Below are 17,859 nucleotides of genomic sequence, written 5' to 3'. Positions count from 1 at the left end.
TCTGGTGCATCTCTTTGCTTCAGTGCATCTAACAAGAGCGCAGACTGTACGGTCGAGGTGTATCCTCGCTGCTATGAGACGCGCAGTTCACCAACGCAAAGACCCGCGCTACGTCGACGGCTCCTCCTCCATTTCTTTTCTGCCGCTTCTAGCATCCCCTCCGGTGTCGTTGTTTCTGAGTCGTGTGCACGTGTTCCGACTCCGCCTTTCTTTCTCTGCCTGCCCGCCCCTCTCCCATCTCTCGTGAGCTGTTGCTTCCCGCGCTGCATCGGTTTTGTACTGTGGCTTTTACTCGCGTGCTTGCGCGGGGCTTTTCACGGGAGTAGTGATCAGAGGTAGGACATCCGCACACCCGCAGAGGCCGCACTCTGGAGCAGCAGCTGCCAGGGCACGCAGGTGAAGTGGAGAGGAGTAGCACGGGGACAGATTCAGAAAAGGACAAGCAGAGTATATATATATAATACATTTTATTATACTCGCGCACACGTACGCCCCCCTCACCCGTCAAGGAGGGGAAGAGAGAAACGGTGTGTGCGTGTGCTTCGTTGCTGTTCGACCTTTTTTTGTTTACCCCCTTCCACTTCAGTGTCCTTCTCTGCCTTTTTTCCCCGTCCTTTGTTATTTGCGGCGCCGATCCTCTCTTCTGGCGTGGGCTGTTCCTAAAGGTCTTTTTCAAAGGTGTGTATCACTGCAGCGTAGCGTATTGTTCTGTGCGTGTGCGTGTGTGCGTGTAACATTGGTTCGCTCCTCTTTTTCTTTGCTCTCTCTCTCTTTCTAGCGCCACCATCGTTGTCTGGGTCGCTGTACACACACATATGTGTATATGTGTGTGCAGGTGTGTGTGCATATCTACACCTTTGGGCCCTCCTTTTGATCTGCTTGTGCTCACGTGCATCCCTCCCTCCTGGGGTCTTTTCGGCACCTTCTCTCTTGCTCACCCCCCGTCTCGCCGTCGCACTTCGAAACTGCCAAGAGAACATCGACGAAGCGGAGAGAAAACAAAATGACCGCTGGGAAAGTGATCGGCAATGAGGTGCAGTACCGCCTGGACGCGCCCATTGCCAGCGGTGCCTTCAGCACCGTGTGGCGGTGCACGGAGCTCTCATCGGGCCAGACCTACGCCATGAAGATTGTGGACAAGAGGGTTGCCCAGCGGGAAAAGATGACGGAGGCCCTTATTCGCGAGGTCAACGCACTTGATATTGCTGGGAGCTCTCCATACGTGACTGGGCTTGTAGACAGGATGATATCGAAGCACAATTATTACCTCGTCATGGATCTCGTCGAGGGTGGAACACTGCTGGATCTTATTCGCGAGCGGCGTCAAGAGCTGAGGCGAATACAGCTACCGACGTCTAGTGGCCGCTCTCCGACGAACCTGCCGCAGTCTTTAGCAGCACCCTTCATGCCGTACGATCGCGTGCAGCACTACTTTAAGCAGCTCCTACTGGCGCTGTCCACGCTACATGATCGCGATATTGTCCACCGTGATGTCAAACCCGAGAACATTCTGCTGAACAAGCGGCGGACACGAGTGGTGCTCTCCGACTTCGGGTTCGCGTGCCATTGCGCCCCTGGCTCTAAGCTGCACCGCGCATGTGGTACGTTGAAGTACTGCGCCCCTGAGCTCCTTCGTGAGCACCCATCCTACGATGGTCGTAAAGTCGACGTCTGGGCCGCTGGCGTCACTCTTTACGTGATGCTCTTCGGCGGGTTTCCGTATCGCTGCTCGCGCAGCGACCCCGATGCCATGCTGGAGTTGATCGAAACAACCACATATAGCCTACCACGCCCCATTCCCGCTGTCATCGAGGACATGCTGCAGCACATGTTGTGCGTGGACGCGGCCCAGCGCTGGACCGTGAAGCAGCTTCTCCAGCACCCATGGATGTCAGTATTGGAGTTGTACTCCCCGTCGGCATGCTCCCCGTTGGCATGCTCCCCTACGGCGCGCTCCCCGTCGGCGCGGTCAACAGCCTCGGAACGCTCCCAGTCGGCGCGTGCTCTTGCTAGCGAGGCACTGACGCCGCTCGTCACCACTGTGCCAATAACCGCGGGGGTGCTAGCGGAGATGCTTTTACACGACTGCCCACTTGCAGGCTCTCTGCCCTTCGACGAGGACGACGTCGATGACGGCTTCTACAGGAGCATCGATCATTTCCGGCTCGATAGCAGCACGAACAGCTGCCCCATTCAGGTCAACACCCCCACATTGCTAGCCCGGCAGCGGTCCTCGCATGCCAGCTCGCAGCTCTCGCACAGGGAGGACGCCACCCTCTCCGTCTCTTCCTCTGCTTCGCGGCTTCAGCGTGACGACTCCACTACTGTGCAGGGTGGCGAATGGGGTACTTGCAGTGCATCAGCATCTTTTGCCGTTAGTACACCGTCCGCCCGACCCTTACGCACACCCAAAAAACAGAAGATTCTTCAGTGCGGCATCGAGTTCACCTCCATGACCTCGATCAAGAGCTCCTCCTCGAGCGACGAGACAGAGGGGGTCGAGAGGGAGGACAACTCTGGAGACGAGAATGACGACGCGGACGAGGTGCTTGAGGGTACCGTGGCTGCAGGCCTTGTGGGGAGTATGCCCGTGGAGACCAGCCTCGCTGCCTGCGCCCCAAGCGCGAGCGACACTCAGCGCCCTGCACGGTGGGGCCGCTACGCGTACGGGCTGTGGCTTACCACGAGCATGGCTGCACACTTCGTCGCCTTCGTCGTGGTTTGTGTTGTGGCCGTGGCGCTGCGTGTGTTCCTGAAGTGCGACATCATCGACCTCCCCCTGCCGAAAGTTGTGCGTGGCTACATCTCCTTCATCCTCGCGACCCCGCTGCGTCGACCCCACACGCACCTCAGCGGCGCGGCGCCGACGCTTTCTCGGTTGCCTGGCGCGTCCTCGGCGGCCTCTCCTCTTGCGGGCCACCAGGAGGATAGCCACGTGGGCAGCAGCACTCCGCGTCCGCCAGTGCCAGCGCCTCTTCTGGGTTCTGGCCTTCGGTACTACGTGCGCACTGCAGATAAGATGATGCGAGACTCTTTCGTGGGTAGTGTCGTCATGTCGCGCAACGCCTCCCTAATGGACTTCATCCATCGTAGCACATCTGCGCCCCTCTCTCGGCAACTCTCAGAGGACCACCCCATTTCCACCTCACCGGCCTTGCGGAGCCGCTCCACGACGGAGCCGATACCCTCCTGTGAGAGCTGCCGATCTCCGGAGGAGGTGACCACTAACGAGGCGTACGCGGAGGTTGGAGAGCGGGCTGCCATGACTCGGCTGCTGAGTTCAGAGAAGAGCCAGAGAAGTCCTAATCGCCCGGCGTCGCGAGCCGGCGGGAGAGGTGAGGGCTCGAGTGATCAGCGTGGCCAGGAGGAAAGAGCCTCGCTGCTAGATAAGGAGGAGAGTAGCCCGCAGCTATCACCCACGCTGTTCCTATCAGCAGAACATCCCATATCAGCGACGACTGGGGCAATAGCCCGCTTAAAGAACACGACCGATGCCAACACGCTACCTAAGAGCGAGTTTCAACTCGTAGATTCCCAGGGGGGCTCGACAGATGATACGGGTAGCGGTGGCAGGGCTCTGAACAAGCTGGCCTACTCGCCTCATCAGACCTTGCTGCACTCTCCCATTGCTCCCATGCCGACGGCACCAGGTGCCGATCACCGCGGTGCGGAGGACTTCCCTCTTATTGCAGAGACCGCCCATGCGTGAGTTGCAGAGGTAGCGACGTTGCCATGGCCCTTGTGGCAAACGCACTCTGACGTACATACACATGCGTTACCTTTTTCCTTGAAAGCTGCCGTTTCCTATCCCTCGCTTCACTCTTTGCTGCCGTTATTGTGCGCTTGGCAGGCGTAGCACGGCTAGCTGTGGTGCGTGTGGTCGCCCTCACTCAGCAAGACTCTGTCCCTTTCCCCCTCTCCTTTCTATGCCATCCCGCCCCCCCTCCCCTTTCTGTCTCTCTCTCTGTCTGTCTTCTCGGTATCTCTCTGTGTATGTGTGTGTGCGCTTTTTTCCCCTTTGCTTTCTTTCTACGACTTGTTGCCGTGACAGTGATGATCGGGATGCACATGACGATCTTTCGTTTTTTAGTGTCCCTTTTCCTCCTCTTTTTATTTTGCTCTCCGTCTCTCTCTCTCTAACGGGCGAAGCGTGCGCCGCATGCATCGCGTCGCTCCTCGCCGTTTACTGTTCCCTTCCCTCCAAACACACTTGCTTCACGCGGCTCCTATGCCCCCCTTTCCCCTTTTTCCCTCGATGTCTTTTGTTTGTTCGTTCTCCCTCTCTCTTGCCCCCCCGACAAGTACACACCCACCCACTCGCCCATACGCGCACTCTTATGGCACCTGCACGAGCGCCCACCACTGAATTGATGGGCAATCGGACAGTCTACAGGCATACGTGGCGATTGTGCTAAGCACAAATAAGAGAGAGACTTAGACAGCACTGGAGGAAGCAAAAGTGAAGGCGGAGGGAACAGCAGCAACAAAAAAGAGGACACATTGGAAGGGGGTAGGCGGTGAACCTCCCGAGGAACGAAGACGACAGAGGAGGGGTGTGGTACGAGGAAGGAAAAAGTAAGGTGACACACGGCACAAATGTCCATTGTTTTGGCATTCTTATCTCTTTTCCAGCACGCCCACGCATGGCCGTACAAACCTGCATGAAAGCAGTCTGGCGGCTCTTTTGTTTTTATTTTTGCGTATTGGTGCTCTTGCTTTCGTCCTGTTGTAGGGACTGCCCTCGCTTCACTTTGCTTTGTTCCCTTCGCTTTTTTCTTCTTTTGCCTTTCATTTACCCTTTCTGGCGTGCGTGCGGAGCTCGCCTTGTCTCCGGTTGCTTTTGGTCTTTCCGGCACCCGCACCTGTGGTCCCTGTCTCCCCTTCCCCCCCACCTCTCTCTGTGTTAGTGTGAGAGAGGATGAATACCCATAAGCTCTCTACACACGCTTCACGTGTGATCGTCTTGTTCTGCATGTCTTAAACATCTTCCTCCTCCTCCGCTGCCGCCGCTCTGTCTCTCTCGCTTACTATCGCATCTCCGTCCACCCTCCTCCCCCTCGTCTCTTTCCCTTTCCTTCTTTTTTCCACAAGTGTGTTTGGTACGGACTCAGATCTCTCTTCTCGTTTTCTTTGGCCCTTTTCACCCCTATAGCGTTACGTTTCTTCGTTTTTTTTTCTGGCTGATTGACTCCCTTTCGCGACTGCTGTGCAGCAGTTGTGTCGGGTCTGTTCTCATCTCCTACCCCCTCACCTTCTCGCTCTGCATTTCCGCCTTTGCTCCCGCCTCTATAGCTCTCTCTCTCTTCCCAATGGTGCTCGACTCGCTCGCTTCGTCCAGCATCCACCCTCTGCCGGCGCCCATCTCTCTCTTTTCCCCTTTTCGCGCCTCTCTCGCACCTCCACCCTCCAACTGGTTGTGTATGTGCTCGAGAATGTGCTTACTTCTGTTCTTTTTCCCCAGCTCCTTTTCTTTTCGTTTTTTTTTCTTAAGTTTCGCCATTGCTGTTTTGCCTCTGTTTTCCTCTTCTCTGTTGCTTGTGTCTTACGTTCTGACCCCTCTCCGCGCTCCCCTTTCCTTCGCGTCCCCCTCCCCCCTCTCTCTTTTTTGAGCACGTTACCCCACATCCTTGACGTATTCTCTCCTGCCTTCTTTTTTCCCTTTTGCTGGATGGATGGTGGACAGCTTCGCGCTTGACTGAGGAAACGACGGCAATGGCAACGTTCAAAATGGACACCTTAAAAAGCACCCGAGCTGCTCCTGTCAGCGTCTCCCTCTCCCTTGCCGTGCTCGCTCGGTGCCTCTGTGCCACACAGGAAGCGCGGAACAGTGGCGCCAGGGCATCGGCAAAGGTAATCACCTACCTATCTTTTCTCTCTATGGTACTCGCTCTCGCTCTGCGATTGTTCAGTTCTCGGTGCTGCTCGAACTACCCCGCCTCTGCCTGTCTGCGCCCCTGAGTGTGCTTGTATGTGCCTCCTTCTCTCCTAAAGTCTTCCATTTTCTGCTCAAGGGGAGGGTGCGCCCGTCGATCGAGCGAGTGGTTGGAGGTGTACGCCCAGGTTCATAGGCTAATAAACGCGGTGGCGGCTCGTGCGCGCAACACGAGCGACGACTAAAGAATAACAACAGTCCTTTTTTTTTCCTTAGTCTTTCTCTCTCGGTGGACCTTTATTCTCTTTAACGTGTCTTGGTCTCTGTGCGCTTTCACTTCCCTTTCTTCTGAAGTGCACTACAGCCTTTTTTTTCCCGTTCTGTTCTCGTGTATGTTTGTCTCGGGATCTATGCCACTCATCGGCGAAAGTAAGGATGCCGATGGATGATGGCGCGGGGGGGGAGGGAAAGGAGGATGAGAGATGATCGGAAGCTGCTGCTGGGCCGTCTGTGTGGTCGGTCTCGCCCCTGCTCTCTCCTCTCCGCTATTTCTACCCCTCTCTCCCTCCAGTCCCTTACAACCCTCCCCTCGTGTACCCTTTCTCCCCTCCTAGTGCGTGCGCTTGCCCATTCGACGCTGCATCGAGGATGGGTCGACCGACCTCGTGAAGGAGGTCGTCCACGCAAACCTGCACGCGTTTGCCCGTCGTGCCGCGTCTACTTCAGAGAGGGGAACGCCGTGCCTCTGGCGCCTCTTCGATTCTCTCCTCCTTTACTCATCTTGCTAGGTACCTTTGTCGTTTTGGCTTCTTTACATCTTCCCTTGTGTGCGTTTCTTTGCCGCCTCTTTCTTCGATTCGTTGATTCCTTCTTCTTCCAACGGTTGTTGCTTGTTCGTCTCTCTCCCGCTGCATGTCCCTCACCGGGGCCCCTCCTCTGACTCTCCTCAGTGATCTTTAACGTTTTGGCTGTGCTGCAGAACGGTGAGAGGCGCTTCAGGCCCTCTATACCTTTCCGCCAAGCCTCCACACCCCAAAACCCACACCCACGATAGCCGCATTCCTTGGCTCTCAGAGTGCGTGGAAAGGGAAGAGGTGGTACATGTAGCTCCCATCTCTTTTCCTTTACGCGCAGGCGAACAAACAGAAAAGACGAAAAGACCCACAGCGGATCGACTACCGCTGCGCCGCGTTGTGCCAATGTCCGTGTGCTACGCATAGGTGAGAGAGGCCCCCCTGGATATTTTTCTCGAGCGCATCTTTTACGCTGACATCGGTCTCTCTTCGTTTTTTTCTTTTCGTTCAGCCTTCTTTTACCATTCCGCTTGCATTTCAATTTGCCTTCTTTCGCCTTCAGACGAACCCGCGATATGCGTTGCATTTTTTCTTTGTACTGCTGTTTTTATCACTTTCCCTGATTTTTTCTTTCTTCACCATCGCCTTTTCGTCTTTTTCTTTTCCGCCTCAAACGCGCCCCCGCCCCGATGCCGGCCGCCTCAGCAAAGCGCCCATGTGTAGCTGCGCTCTCCCCTTCTCTCTCTGTGGGGTATCCTGCAGCCTGCCATCGAGTGGAGTGGCGGACTCTGTGGGGTCGGCGGAGCTGGGCTGGGCATGGGCTGCCGTTGTGCCGAGGAGACGGTGCGGCTATGCCCACCGGTGGACCAGCTCACTACGAGTTATACTGGCGATTCAACAGCTGTACACATCTGCGCAACGCGTTTGCGGCGACTGGTGCGCTGCCGATATCCCAGGCTGCGCTGTGTGCGGTGGAATCGCAAGGAGCTGAGCGCCGCCAAGGGGTGGTGGCCTCGCTTTTTCCTTGACGCATCTTCGATGCGAGTCTGTGCACCGCGAGAGACGCGTTTCACCTCGCACGCGTCTGTAAGACATCTGCTCTTCCGGGTCGTTGGTACTCCGGTGCCGGAAGCGAAAAGAAGCACGGAGGTGGCGTCTCTGTGGTCGCACAAGAGGGCGCAGGCGCGGGTGTAGGGCGTCCCTCCGTTCTCCAGGGCGAGGCGGAGGCCGCGACAGTTTGACTCTGCTACGTCGACCCTGCTGGGCGGATACACCTGACGTCCAGCTGTGTGCCTCAGGTTGACGTGGCGGCACGCGAGACCCGTGAAGAGGTGCCAACCAACATCGCGCCCGGCCCTCGCGGTATTGGAGTGAGCGCCGACTCGCGCCGCCTGATGTGGGGCACGCGAAGGCACGGACCGACCGGGCGTGGACTCGTTCTGGGGGCTGGGCACCACGGCAAGTGCGTGACAGACGCGCGCCAAGGGCCTCCTCGGCGCGGCACAGCCCTGAGGGGTCCTTGGGGACGTCATCGGACGCCGCCCCGGCGCTGAGCAGCTTCAATGACGACCGCGGCACCGTCACCGCGGCGCGGAGTGACGGCTGTGCGGCCAAGGCCCCCTATTCGCTTTGGGGCGGGATATGGCCGGGCGCCGCCGGTGCGGACCGGCGCCTTCATCGCGCTCTTTCCGCTGAGCACGCCGCAGATTGTACCGCGGCGTGACTGCCACATCGACCGGCAAGGACAGGCTCGGCGAAGACGCGCGAGCTCCCGAGCGCCGCGCTGACCCCGGCCATCACGACAGCCCGACGGCGCGCCAGGGAGGGAGGGCGAGTCGCCCATGGCGCCACATCGAGGGCAGCCTCAGCAGAGAGCAGCATCGACAACGCATGTGTTGCGGACAAGGCGGAGCTCCCGACTGGACTCATAGCAAAGACCAGCAGGAAAGCCGGGTCATCTGGCAAGGCCGCTTACCGGCCGCTGCGGACCCCAGCGCTGACGCCGCTGGAGGCGACTCTCGACGGGGGCACCTACTGCGTCGCCTGAGCACCGCACCCCGTCTGGTATGCTCCTCAGCGATCTCCAACGACCTGACTTCGAGGGAGAGGGGCGCAGCCCTGTGATGCTGTTACTTCCCGCGTTCCTGAGTAGCGGGCCCCGCACGCAGGGTATCGACCCCCCCCCCCCGCGCACTGCGCGCACTGGGAATGCAGCGAGGCGGCCGCAGTCTGGGAGCGAGAGAGGGCAGACCATGGCATGGCCGAGGATGGGCCCACAGAAGCCAAGGTGACGTCTGGCAGCCCTCCTCCACGCCCCATGGCGGCGCAGCACGAGGCCCTGCAAGCTGCTCGCGATGGGTGCCCGCGAAGTCCACTGGGGCACCTCCCTGCGGCCGAGAGCACTTACCGTGAGCGCGTCGATGCCCTCTCGAGGGGTGGCGAGAGTGCGCTGCTGAACACCTACAGCCCAGAGCGTCGGCGCCGGCTGCGTGCCCCTGCGACGTGGCAAGAGGAGGGCTCACTGCGCCCCCCCTTCCCCTCCTGAAGTCACCCAAGCCCGATGACGCTCTCGCGCTCCACCGCCCCTGCGGCGCTGGCGGGGAATGCGGGTGAGCCACTCGAGCTCAGTTGTCTCGCAACGGCTGCTCGGCCACGCGGAAGGGGCACGCCAGCGACGGCCGTCCGACTTTCGTCTCTGACCGCTCTGCCGTAGGCGCCCGGGGCCTTTGCCTCCACAGGGCAGCCCGACGCCGGCCAGCTGCCAAGGCTGTGTGTGTGCACGTGTGGAGTGGGCTGGCGCGTTCGAGTCCGCAGATCAGGTCGCTGAGGAGGCTGAGGGTGTGGGCCCGCGCTATAGTCGCGAGATCAAGGATTCCTCAGACGATCGACGCGGCTGTGCTTGCTTCGAGGAGAGGGAATCCGAGATGGCCAGGTCTGCATGCGGATCCCCAGAAGGATCAGCTGTAGGCCCTCTTTGCTGCACTGTGGTGGACGAACGAGACTCAAAGGGATCGACGCCAGTCAGTCCCCACGTGCGTGGGCGGGACATTCGCGGCGCCTCGTGCACACGACGAGGCGGGCGGGTGAGGAACAGATGCTGGAAAGGTGACGGGAGCATCCGGCGCTACGCTATCGCGCCCTCCAGGCTACATGGCGATGAGTCTCCGCACCACACAACGGGGTGCCGCGGCTTGAAGCGAATGAAGGGGTGGTCGACGGCATGTCTGCGAGGAAGGGGTGAGGCGGCAGAGGAGGTGCCGCTAGACGCATGACCCGATTCGACGGCGAGAAGACTGGCCCTTGACGCTGAGGATTTTGCTGTCGCGCAGCAGAGGTGGGCAAACGGCAGTAGTCCGCCTACGCTATCGCCGGCTCCTTCGCGGCGGCACGGAAGTGTTTGTGGAAAAAGGGCCGCATTTTTGTGAAATAGCCTTCGCGCTTCTCGTTGAAACATGTGTGCGCGTCCATGGCCGCTAACTGCCGACGCTCTCTGTGGGAGAATGATGTAGCGCTTGTTTTTTCTTTTTCCTTGCTATCTTCCAGCCTTCGGCGACACGTGCGAAGTTGTTGGTATGCCTCCAACGTGATGAAGTCCCCCCCGGGGGCGGTTTCGCAGTGCGGAGAGCGCAGAGAAGACTGCGCCGCACCTGCCGCAAAGGGCGAAAGGAGTATGCTTACGGACCGTTGTGCGCACGATTGAAGGCGGGGGCACTCTTATACACTTGTTTACGCGTCTTCCCTTCTCCCTTAGCTCCTGCCTTTTTCCTTTCTCTGGGGTGTATCCCCCATCAGTTCGGCTTCGCTTCCCATTGGGGTCTCTGCCCTCCCTCACCTCTCATCTCGCTCTCTTTTTTTTTCGATGTCCGTCCGTTTCCTCATATCATACGCCTTTTTTTTTTCATGAAGTTGGCTTCCGCCCTCTTCTTTGAGTTTCTGTAACAACTACGTTACCCCCCTTTTTTCGTATCGTGTGCGCGCGGACGTGCTTCGTGGATGCCACGTGGCATGTGTGGCCGCTGCTCTCCTCGCTGCATGTCTTTGTGCGTTTCTCCTCGTTCCCTCCGCCCCCAACGCCCTCTCTTTCCTCCTCTACAGTGAGTCTCATTTGTTCGCCTCTTTTCACCCACGTCTCTCTCCCCCTTCCCCTCTGTCTCTCTCTGTCTGTCTCTGCAAGGCTGTGGGTGCGTGCGCACATACGTGTTTTCTCCTTTCTTGTATAGTTCATTTTGAACCATTCATGCTTTCCCTTATCATATATCATTTCATCAGATATATATATATATATGTTTGTGTGTGGCTGTGGGTGTGCTGCTCGACCACCTCCTCTTTCTTCGCTATTTTTCGCCGCTGATGCCACTCCTTGACCGTCTCTCCTTTATCCGCGTGCCGCGATGAAATGGTGGAGTGTTTCACTGGCGACCCGCGCGCACATAAGGAAATTGAAAGGGAGAAGGAAGTGCACAAGCACGAAAGAGAGAGCACACACACACACACACACTCAGACGCAGACCGGCACACCAACAGTAGAACAGCTGTGTTATGCGTGCATACGAAAGGATGGACGAAATCGTCAAGGTAGTGATGCAACTTGACGGCGTCTGTGTGTGTGTGTATGTGTGTAGTATGGGTGCCACCTGCGACTTCTACCCATGTCGCCGTCATGATGAAGGCACGCACATATCCACTGTGTTACATTAAGCGAAGATAGGAAGCAGTGTACCATTTGTGCGTGCATGCGCTTCTTTCGTGGTCGCTCCTTGTAAGGTTTGCTTGGTAATGTGTACGTCTGTGCTTGTGTGCACGCACATGTGTGTGTGCAATTCGAGTGAGCTGCTGATTCATGGCTCTCTCGCTGCGCCCTGCACAAACTTAATCGTGAGACGTGTGCTTTTTCCTCTTCCTTCCACGCCTTTTTTTGAAGATGTAGGAAAGGTGTCAGGCACGAGCACGCGAGGGTAGGAGCGGAATCGCACTGGCGGCGCAGTGCTGCTCGTTCCTCTTCCCTCCGTTGACGACGCGCGCACACTTTAACGCACACGCGTGCGTGTATGTCTGTGAGCCTTTATCTATTTTTCTGCCTTTTTCTTCCACAAACGGAGTCAGGTCAGAACAAAATCATTTTCTGTCTAACTTGTGTGCATCGGCCCTCTGCTGAAGAGCCAAGGAAGGCAGGCGAAGGAGCGCCTGGGAGAGATACGTGAAGGAGGGAGGCTTCAACAGACACACCTGCGGCACTGATGACGATGAAAGGAAGCGGAGAGAGCTGAGAACCAAAAGTAAATGGACGGATAGTGGCAGTCGCAATGACTTGACGTCACCAATGGCAACGAAGCGTGCATGTGTCTGCGCCTGTGCAGCCCTCCTTCCCCGCGCGCGCAAAGCTGAAGAGCGAAGCGGGTTGATGAGCGTACGCGAAGCCTGTACAGCGCTCGCTGGGCCCTCGGTCATTCAGTCACAGGCACGCTGAAGAAGTTCGCGACAGGCCACAGACACGCAAACGCCGTGATGGACGCAGGCGAACTAGAAACTGACCGAAAGACGCACCTTAACGTGTTCCCTTCTGTATCACATGTTTGCACTCTCTTGCGACACGAAAATACGTCATAGAGGAGGGAGTCAGCTGTGACTGACACGAGTCCTGTGGAGCGTGTGAGGTATTTCAATGCAATGGGAGGAGAGGAAGGGAAATCGGGCGATCATAACACGGGAGGAACGGCAGCTACGCGGGTGAACCTCGCGGCGTGGCGACAAGAGAGAGCATGTGACAAAGGACCGCGGGAGGTGGGGTCGGGTGTAGGAAGCATGTATATAGAAAGCAATCCACCCTAAACACACCACAACGAGTTGCAGTAGGCTGCCCAGCATGACAGCTGCCTACCGAATGACGTGAAGGGGCAAAGAAACCTGCATGAATGGCGGAGAAAGCGGGCAAGGGTGGTATTTTTCCTGGTCAGCGGCAACGCCGCTCTTCATCCTCTTCACCCTATCGTTCCCACGAAAAAAAAGCGGGCCTGCTCGTGAGGCCATCTCCGTCCTTCTCCCTCTCACGGCTCCCGAAAAGGAATGCCCTCCTCTCCTCGGTGGGCCGTGTACCACGTTCACATCAGTCGTCTCCTCTAATGGCCAACGCATTTTCTTCGCCCGGCGAATTGTTTTGTCTTGGAGCTCTGTGAAAAGATCACCGCCGATGCTGCGTCTTCGCGCCCCCACTTCCGGGCTGTCCGTGAGTATGCGCCGTTGCGTCTCCGTGTGTAGTGGCCGCGGTGAGGCCTGGGGGCTGTTCGGCTGCACTTCTTTCCTCCTTCTCCGCGCTCCCAGCCGTGACTCTTTGTGTTGAGAGATGAGGAAGCGTGAGGCAGCGAACATGCCACACCGACACACACACAGACAGACACACATGCCGGAACCCATGCAGGAAGCTACCTTCTTCTTGCATTGTGCTTCCCCCTCCTCCTCTCCTGACGGTTTTTCTCGTGCGCTCTCTCTTTCTTTCTCTGTTCACACTTCCCTGCGCTATCCCGCTAACCTCATCTCTTCCTCTCCTTTTTTCCCCGTTAGCGTTGCTCTCATCTTCCTCGCCCGCCATCTCGACGTGTCTGCTTGTCTTTTTCTCTGGTGGCGTCCTTCTCCCTCTCCCCACCGGCATCGTTTTCACTCTCCTTTTTCCCCTTTTTCCTCTCTCTCCTCCAAGCCGACTCTTTGCGCTTATACATGTCTGTGTGACGGTCTCTGTGTGTGCGTGTGTGCGTCTCACACTCTAAATGGAGCGCAGCAGCTCACAGGAGAACCGTCACCAACGACGGAAACGACGGCCTCCTGTCCGGGTGACTTTTCCTCTTTGTCGTCTATGCGTTTTCCCCTTTTTTTTGTTTAGGGTCTCTTCCGCTGCTGCTTCCCTCTCCCTCTCCCCATCTATACACACTCCTGAACAGGCGGGAGTGATATATATATATATATGTGTATGTATGTACACCCACACACGCACATACAAGCATCGACAGCTTCACAGGATTGCGCGGTCACGCACAACACTCCTTCCCGCTTTCCTGTGTGCTTAACGTTCACAAACCGCTTGCCTCAGTTGGGCCCCTCTTTCTTTTCCCTTTTTGTTCCCCCCCTTTTTCACTCTTCTCCATGTTTATCTCCCTAATCTTATACCTGCGAGCTGCGTACTTGTATGTGCGTGTAAGGCGGTGACTGCTTTGTCCTGGTAGACGGGCTCCGTGCGCCTATATGACTCAACTATGATCGATGCTTTACCGTTGGACTCGCCCGATTTGATGACCGAGGTCCACATGGGCGCCTTCACCTCTCTGCAGCGCTCAGGTGCGCCCTCTTCAACCACCGAACTTTCCCAGACTTTGCGCGCGCTCTGATAGTACTCGTGCGTTGCATAGAAAGTAATGAGCGCGTACCACACCGCGGCGCATCATGACGAATCGCGCTTCTCCTCTCCTCCCGCAGCCGGCAGGTGAGCTCAGCTCCCTTTTCCCCTCCTCCCTCTCCCCCTTTCCCTACACACACTCTACAGAGCAAGCGAGCGCGAAGCAGAGGACTGCACCATCCACAATGGTCCACTCGACACCGCTTTGTGTACGCCATGTTGGCTCCGGTGGGGCTCGTCATCGTAGGCAAAGGGGCGTTCACTCTGTATCGCTCGCTGGGCTGGAGGGGGGCAGCACGTCCTTCCATCCGTCCGGCATCACGGGCGATTCGCGGTGACCCGGTTGGGGGCCGATCGACGGACTCGCTGCAGCCCAGCGCGGCCATCGTAGGCTCTTGAGGAACGAGGGCGATCGCCCCGACCCACGTATACTGCAGACCGCGCGAAAATGGCGGGTGCTGGGCGACGGCTGTGGAGCGGGGCTTCAGAATGCTTTCCGCGTGGCGGAAAGGGCAAGGACGAGCGAAGCGAAGCGCCCCACGCGTGTATGCGACGGAGCTGTGAGGGTGCTAAGGGGGCCGCAGTCCTGCATCGCCTTCCGCGAGCCGCCGTGCGTGGACAAAAGCACTGCAGACGGCCCGAGACGGCTCTCCGCGGGCTTTGGCGGGCGACCGCCTGCTCGCAGACGTGCGGCCTGCGGTCCTGCCCAGCGATGAGCGCGGGTGCGAGCGGCTGACCGATGAGTGAGCAGATGGCGATGCTGGGCATTCGCGCAGTAGAAGGCGTCGGTACAGGCAAAGCACACGCATGCTCGCTGCATCCTCAGCGCTGGCAGTCCACTTGGCGAGCGGAACCACGGGGTCGCGCTGCTTTTCTTCGTCGGGGGGCCGCTGGGGGTGAGTTGTACGAGCATTCCTTGGCAGGAAAACGGCTATTGCGGACGCTGGAATAAAAGGCTGCATGGCGGGGGGCATTTGTTATCGCTGCGTTGCTGGTGTGAGGGCGGATGCGAGGCGCCTCTTATGCGCAACATCTGCTTCCGTCTTCGCGGCAGCAGTGCACTCATGCCATTCTTTTGGCCTTGACTGCCGTCAGCGGGTGCGTTGATGGGTGGTGTGAGGGAGGGGGAGCCTTAGTAGGGCGCGTGTGAGTGTGCGTTCCTCCAGGAGAGTTCATGCTTGTCGAACTCAAGCTTCCACTTTTTTTTTCTCTGGGCGCTGCAGACCTCTATTTTAGGTCTCCGGCTGGGCGCGAGTGGGCGCGCTCACGAAGCGAATGCGACTGCGATCGTCATCTCGGCGAGGTCAATGCGCTGCTTGCAGCTGGGGCTCTCCCCCTTTTTTAGTAGTCTCTTATGCCTTTGGTGTCTTGTAGTGGAAGTGCAGGACAACACCGACGCCGTTTGTACCCCTTCACTTTCCTCTCATCAATGCCCCCCCCTCCCTCCCTTCCCCCTCGTCTCAATTGAATCTGTTTGGATGACGTTCCCACGCATGCACATGCCCACATATACGTCTCATCTCTCCGCCACCCTCTACGCCGCGCTCATCTCTTCAATCTTGGCGCACGCCTTTGAAGCACCAAAAAGGCTTTGTTTTCGGTCTCATTTCTTTTCCATTTCTTCACGTCGTCTTCCCTCCGCATTGGCCAGACCGGCAGGTGTCTCCTCACTTCCTCTTCTGCTCTCTCTCTCTTTCCTTTTGTTTTCTTCTCCTCGTGGCGCTCTGCTACCGCTCAGCCGAGCTCACTTCTTACCCGAGGCAGCAGCACTCAGCAATCACGACCCGCTCGCAGCATCAGCTGTGCATCTCTCTTTTCGCAGAGCGAGCGGGCGAGAGAGAGAGCAGAGTTGCCCCATTGGCTCGAGAAGTAAGAAGGCACACGGCGTTCGCTGGTCTCATGTCCTGCGAAACGTTTTCCCTTCATTCTCCGTTCGAAGAGCCGAGCCTTTTCCCAGCCGAAACGCCGATGGGCGCGCTCTCTGCACCTCAGCGGAACTGCATCGTGACCCCAGAGCGCTCGCAGCATGACAATGTGGCGGCCGTGGCAATGCCCGCAGGCCACGTTGAGGTGCAGCCTCTCGATGTGAGCATTCTGCCGCTTCTCTTTTTCGTCACGTACTGGTGCGGACTGGCTATCGTTTACGCCTTCATGGTGTATGCGATGGTCGCGTCCGCAGCTTGGCGCGGCCCCGTGATTATGTGGGCCCTACTGCTACCGACGGTTGTCTTTTCCCTCTGGCGGCGCCTGCCGTCGGAGAGGTGCCTGCTAGAGGCGAAGAGCGCCGAAGTTATTCTCCTCCGTTGTGGCGGCTACTATGCTCTTGCAGAGCCCGAATCGTCGCCCGACTGCCGGCACGAAGAACTGCAGGTGCATCAGTATTATCCGTCTCTCATTCCGTCCGCTGCTGCTTGCGCCATTCGATAATAGGGCAACTGCCGCCCCCTTGTGGCGCGTCTGCAGTCGGTCACGAACCCCACCCCCCACCCAGCGCTTCTGCTCACTCTCCGAATACTCGGTGATGTCTTCTCACTCAGCAGGTGCCTGTATAGCGTATATCTGTGTACCGGGGATGGTCTCTCCTCTCTGTTTACTGCGTGCGCTTCCACTTTCTTTCCTCCATGTTTGTGTGTGTGTGCCGTCCACATTCACACGCTCTCGCCACTTCGCCGACACATCCCTCTCGCTCCCCACCCAGAGCGGATGGCGCAGTCGCCACCTCTGCTTCTGTGTGTATGTGCGCTCTCACCGTCTTTCCCTCCCTTCTCTTTTTGTCTTCGTCCGCGCAGGCCCCTCCTCCTCCCTCCATCTCCCTCTTTTTCTCTCTCTCTGCCGTTTGTACCCGCTCTGCTCCTCCCTTATCTGTTTCGTATTGTATGCATGCTTCTCTTGGTGGGGCATCTCGAGCGCTCGCTCGAAGGCGGGTGTGCGGGCGTGCCACCATTGAGGAGCACACTCTGCTCGCCGGACTGCGATGCCAATGAACACCCAACGGATACGTGTCACCAGCCAGCAAGAGAGCGGAAACCATTGATGATTTGCAAGATGACGCGATATGGTCAAGAAATGCAACGGAGAGGCAGGGAGGAGCGGAGGCCCGAACTCGGTCAAGAACGAGCAATGACGCGTATCCCGCACATGGCCCTCCTCTCTCTGTGTGCCGTCTTCCTTTCCTAGGTGGTGGTGGCGGCGGGGGAGACTGAGGGGGGAGAGGCGCACAGACATGGGCACGGTTACCTCGTCTGCGTTGCGGATATGGACAAAGCTCGGCTGACTTCCACAGCAGGTGCGCGCCAGACGGAGCGCATCCGCCCCATGTTTCCTGTAACACAGACACACACACACTCTACTGGCACACACATTCTACTGGCACCACTCCCTTTTCGTTCGTCTTTCGAGGTTCTTTGTAGACGCTCTTCTACCGGCCAAGACTACTGCTTGGCACACACACACAGCGAGAGAAAGAGAAAGAGAGACTAATGGCATGTGTCACTGGAATGTGCTGTCGGGTGCTGTACTACGCTTGCTTGGCCGCCATCTGCATCTACCTCGTCGTTTGTGTTCTACTCGTTCCTCAGTACCGCGTCGTAGCCCTCATGATTTTTGCCTTGGTGGCCCTGTACGCCACCTCAGCATGGCGACGGCTGCCGTCGGAGCAGCTTGTGGTGCGGGAGCGGGCGGAGGAGATGGTAAAGCAGCGCTGCCCACTCCCAGCGGAGGCGGCGCCGCTCACCTTTCCCGAGACGGCTGGCGTCACCGTCGCTCATTCATTGCCGTCGTTCCGTGAGCCGTACCGGATCTCAGCCTGA

General features: G+C 58.0%; 3 protein-coding genes across 3 annotated transcripts; all 3 read left to right on the top strand.

Moving 5' to 3' along the window:
- Positions 1-1,003: 1,003 nt before the first annotated feature.
- LSCM1_03230 (uncharacterized protein) lies at positions 1,004-3,709 on the top strand (the record flags this gene model as incomplete). Its single annotated transcript, XM_067320778.1, has 1 exon — positions 1,004-3,709. One exon carries the CDS (start codon positions 1,004-1,006, stop codon positions 3,707-3,709), a length of 2,706 nt encoding a protein of 901 aa, XP_067177388.1.
- A 12,240-nt stretch (positions 3,710-15,949) lies between these two features.
- LSCM1_03229 (uncharacterized protein) lies at positions 15,950-16,477 on the top strand (the record flags this gene model as incomplete). Its single annotated transcript, XM_067320777.1, has 1 exon — positions 15,950-16,477. The coding sequence occupies one exon, from the start codon at positions 15,950-15,952 to the stop codon at positions 16,475-16,477; it is 528 nt and encodes a 175-aa protein (XP_067177387.1).
- Positions 16,478-17,529: 1,052 nt separating this feature from the next.
- LSCM1_03228 (uncharacterized protein) lies at positions 17,530-17,859 on the top strand (the record flags this gene model as incomplete). Its single annotated transcript, XM_067320776.1, has 1 exon — positions 17,530-17,859. The coding sequence occupies one exon, from the start codon at positions 17,530-17,532 to the stop codon at positions 17,857-17,859; it is 330 nt and encodes a 109-aa protein (XP_067177386.1).

This window comes from Leishmania martiniquensis, chromosome 28, assembly GCF_017916325.1.
Source record: "Leishmania martiniquensis isolate LSCM1 chromosome 28, whole genome shotgun sequence".
Lineage (NCBI taxonomy): Eukaryota > Euglenozoa > Kinetoplastea > Trypanosomatida > Trypanosomatidae > Leishmania > Leishmania martiniquensis.
The sequence above is the reverse complement of the archived record's forward strand: the minus strand, read 5'-3'. Positions and strand labels throughout refer to the sequence as shown.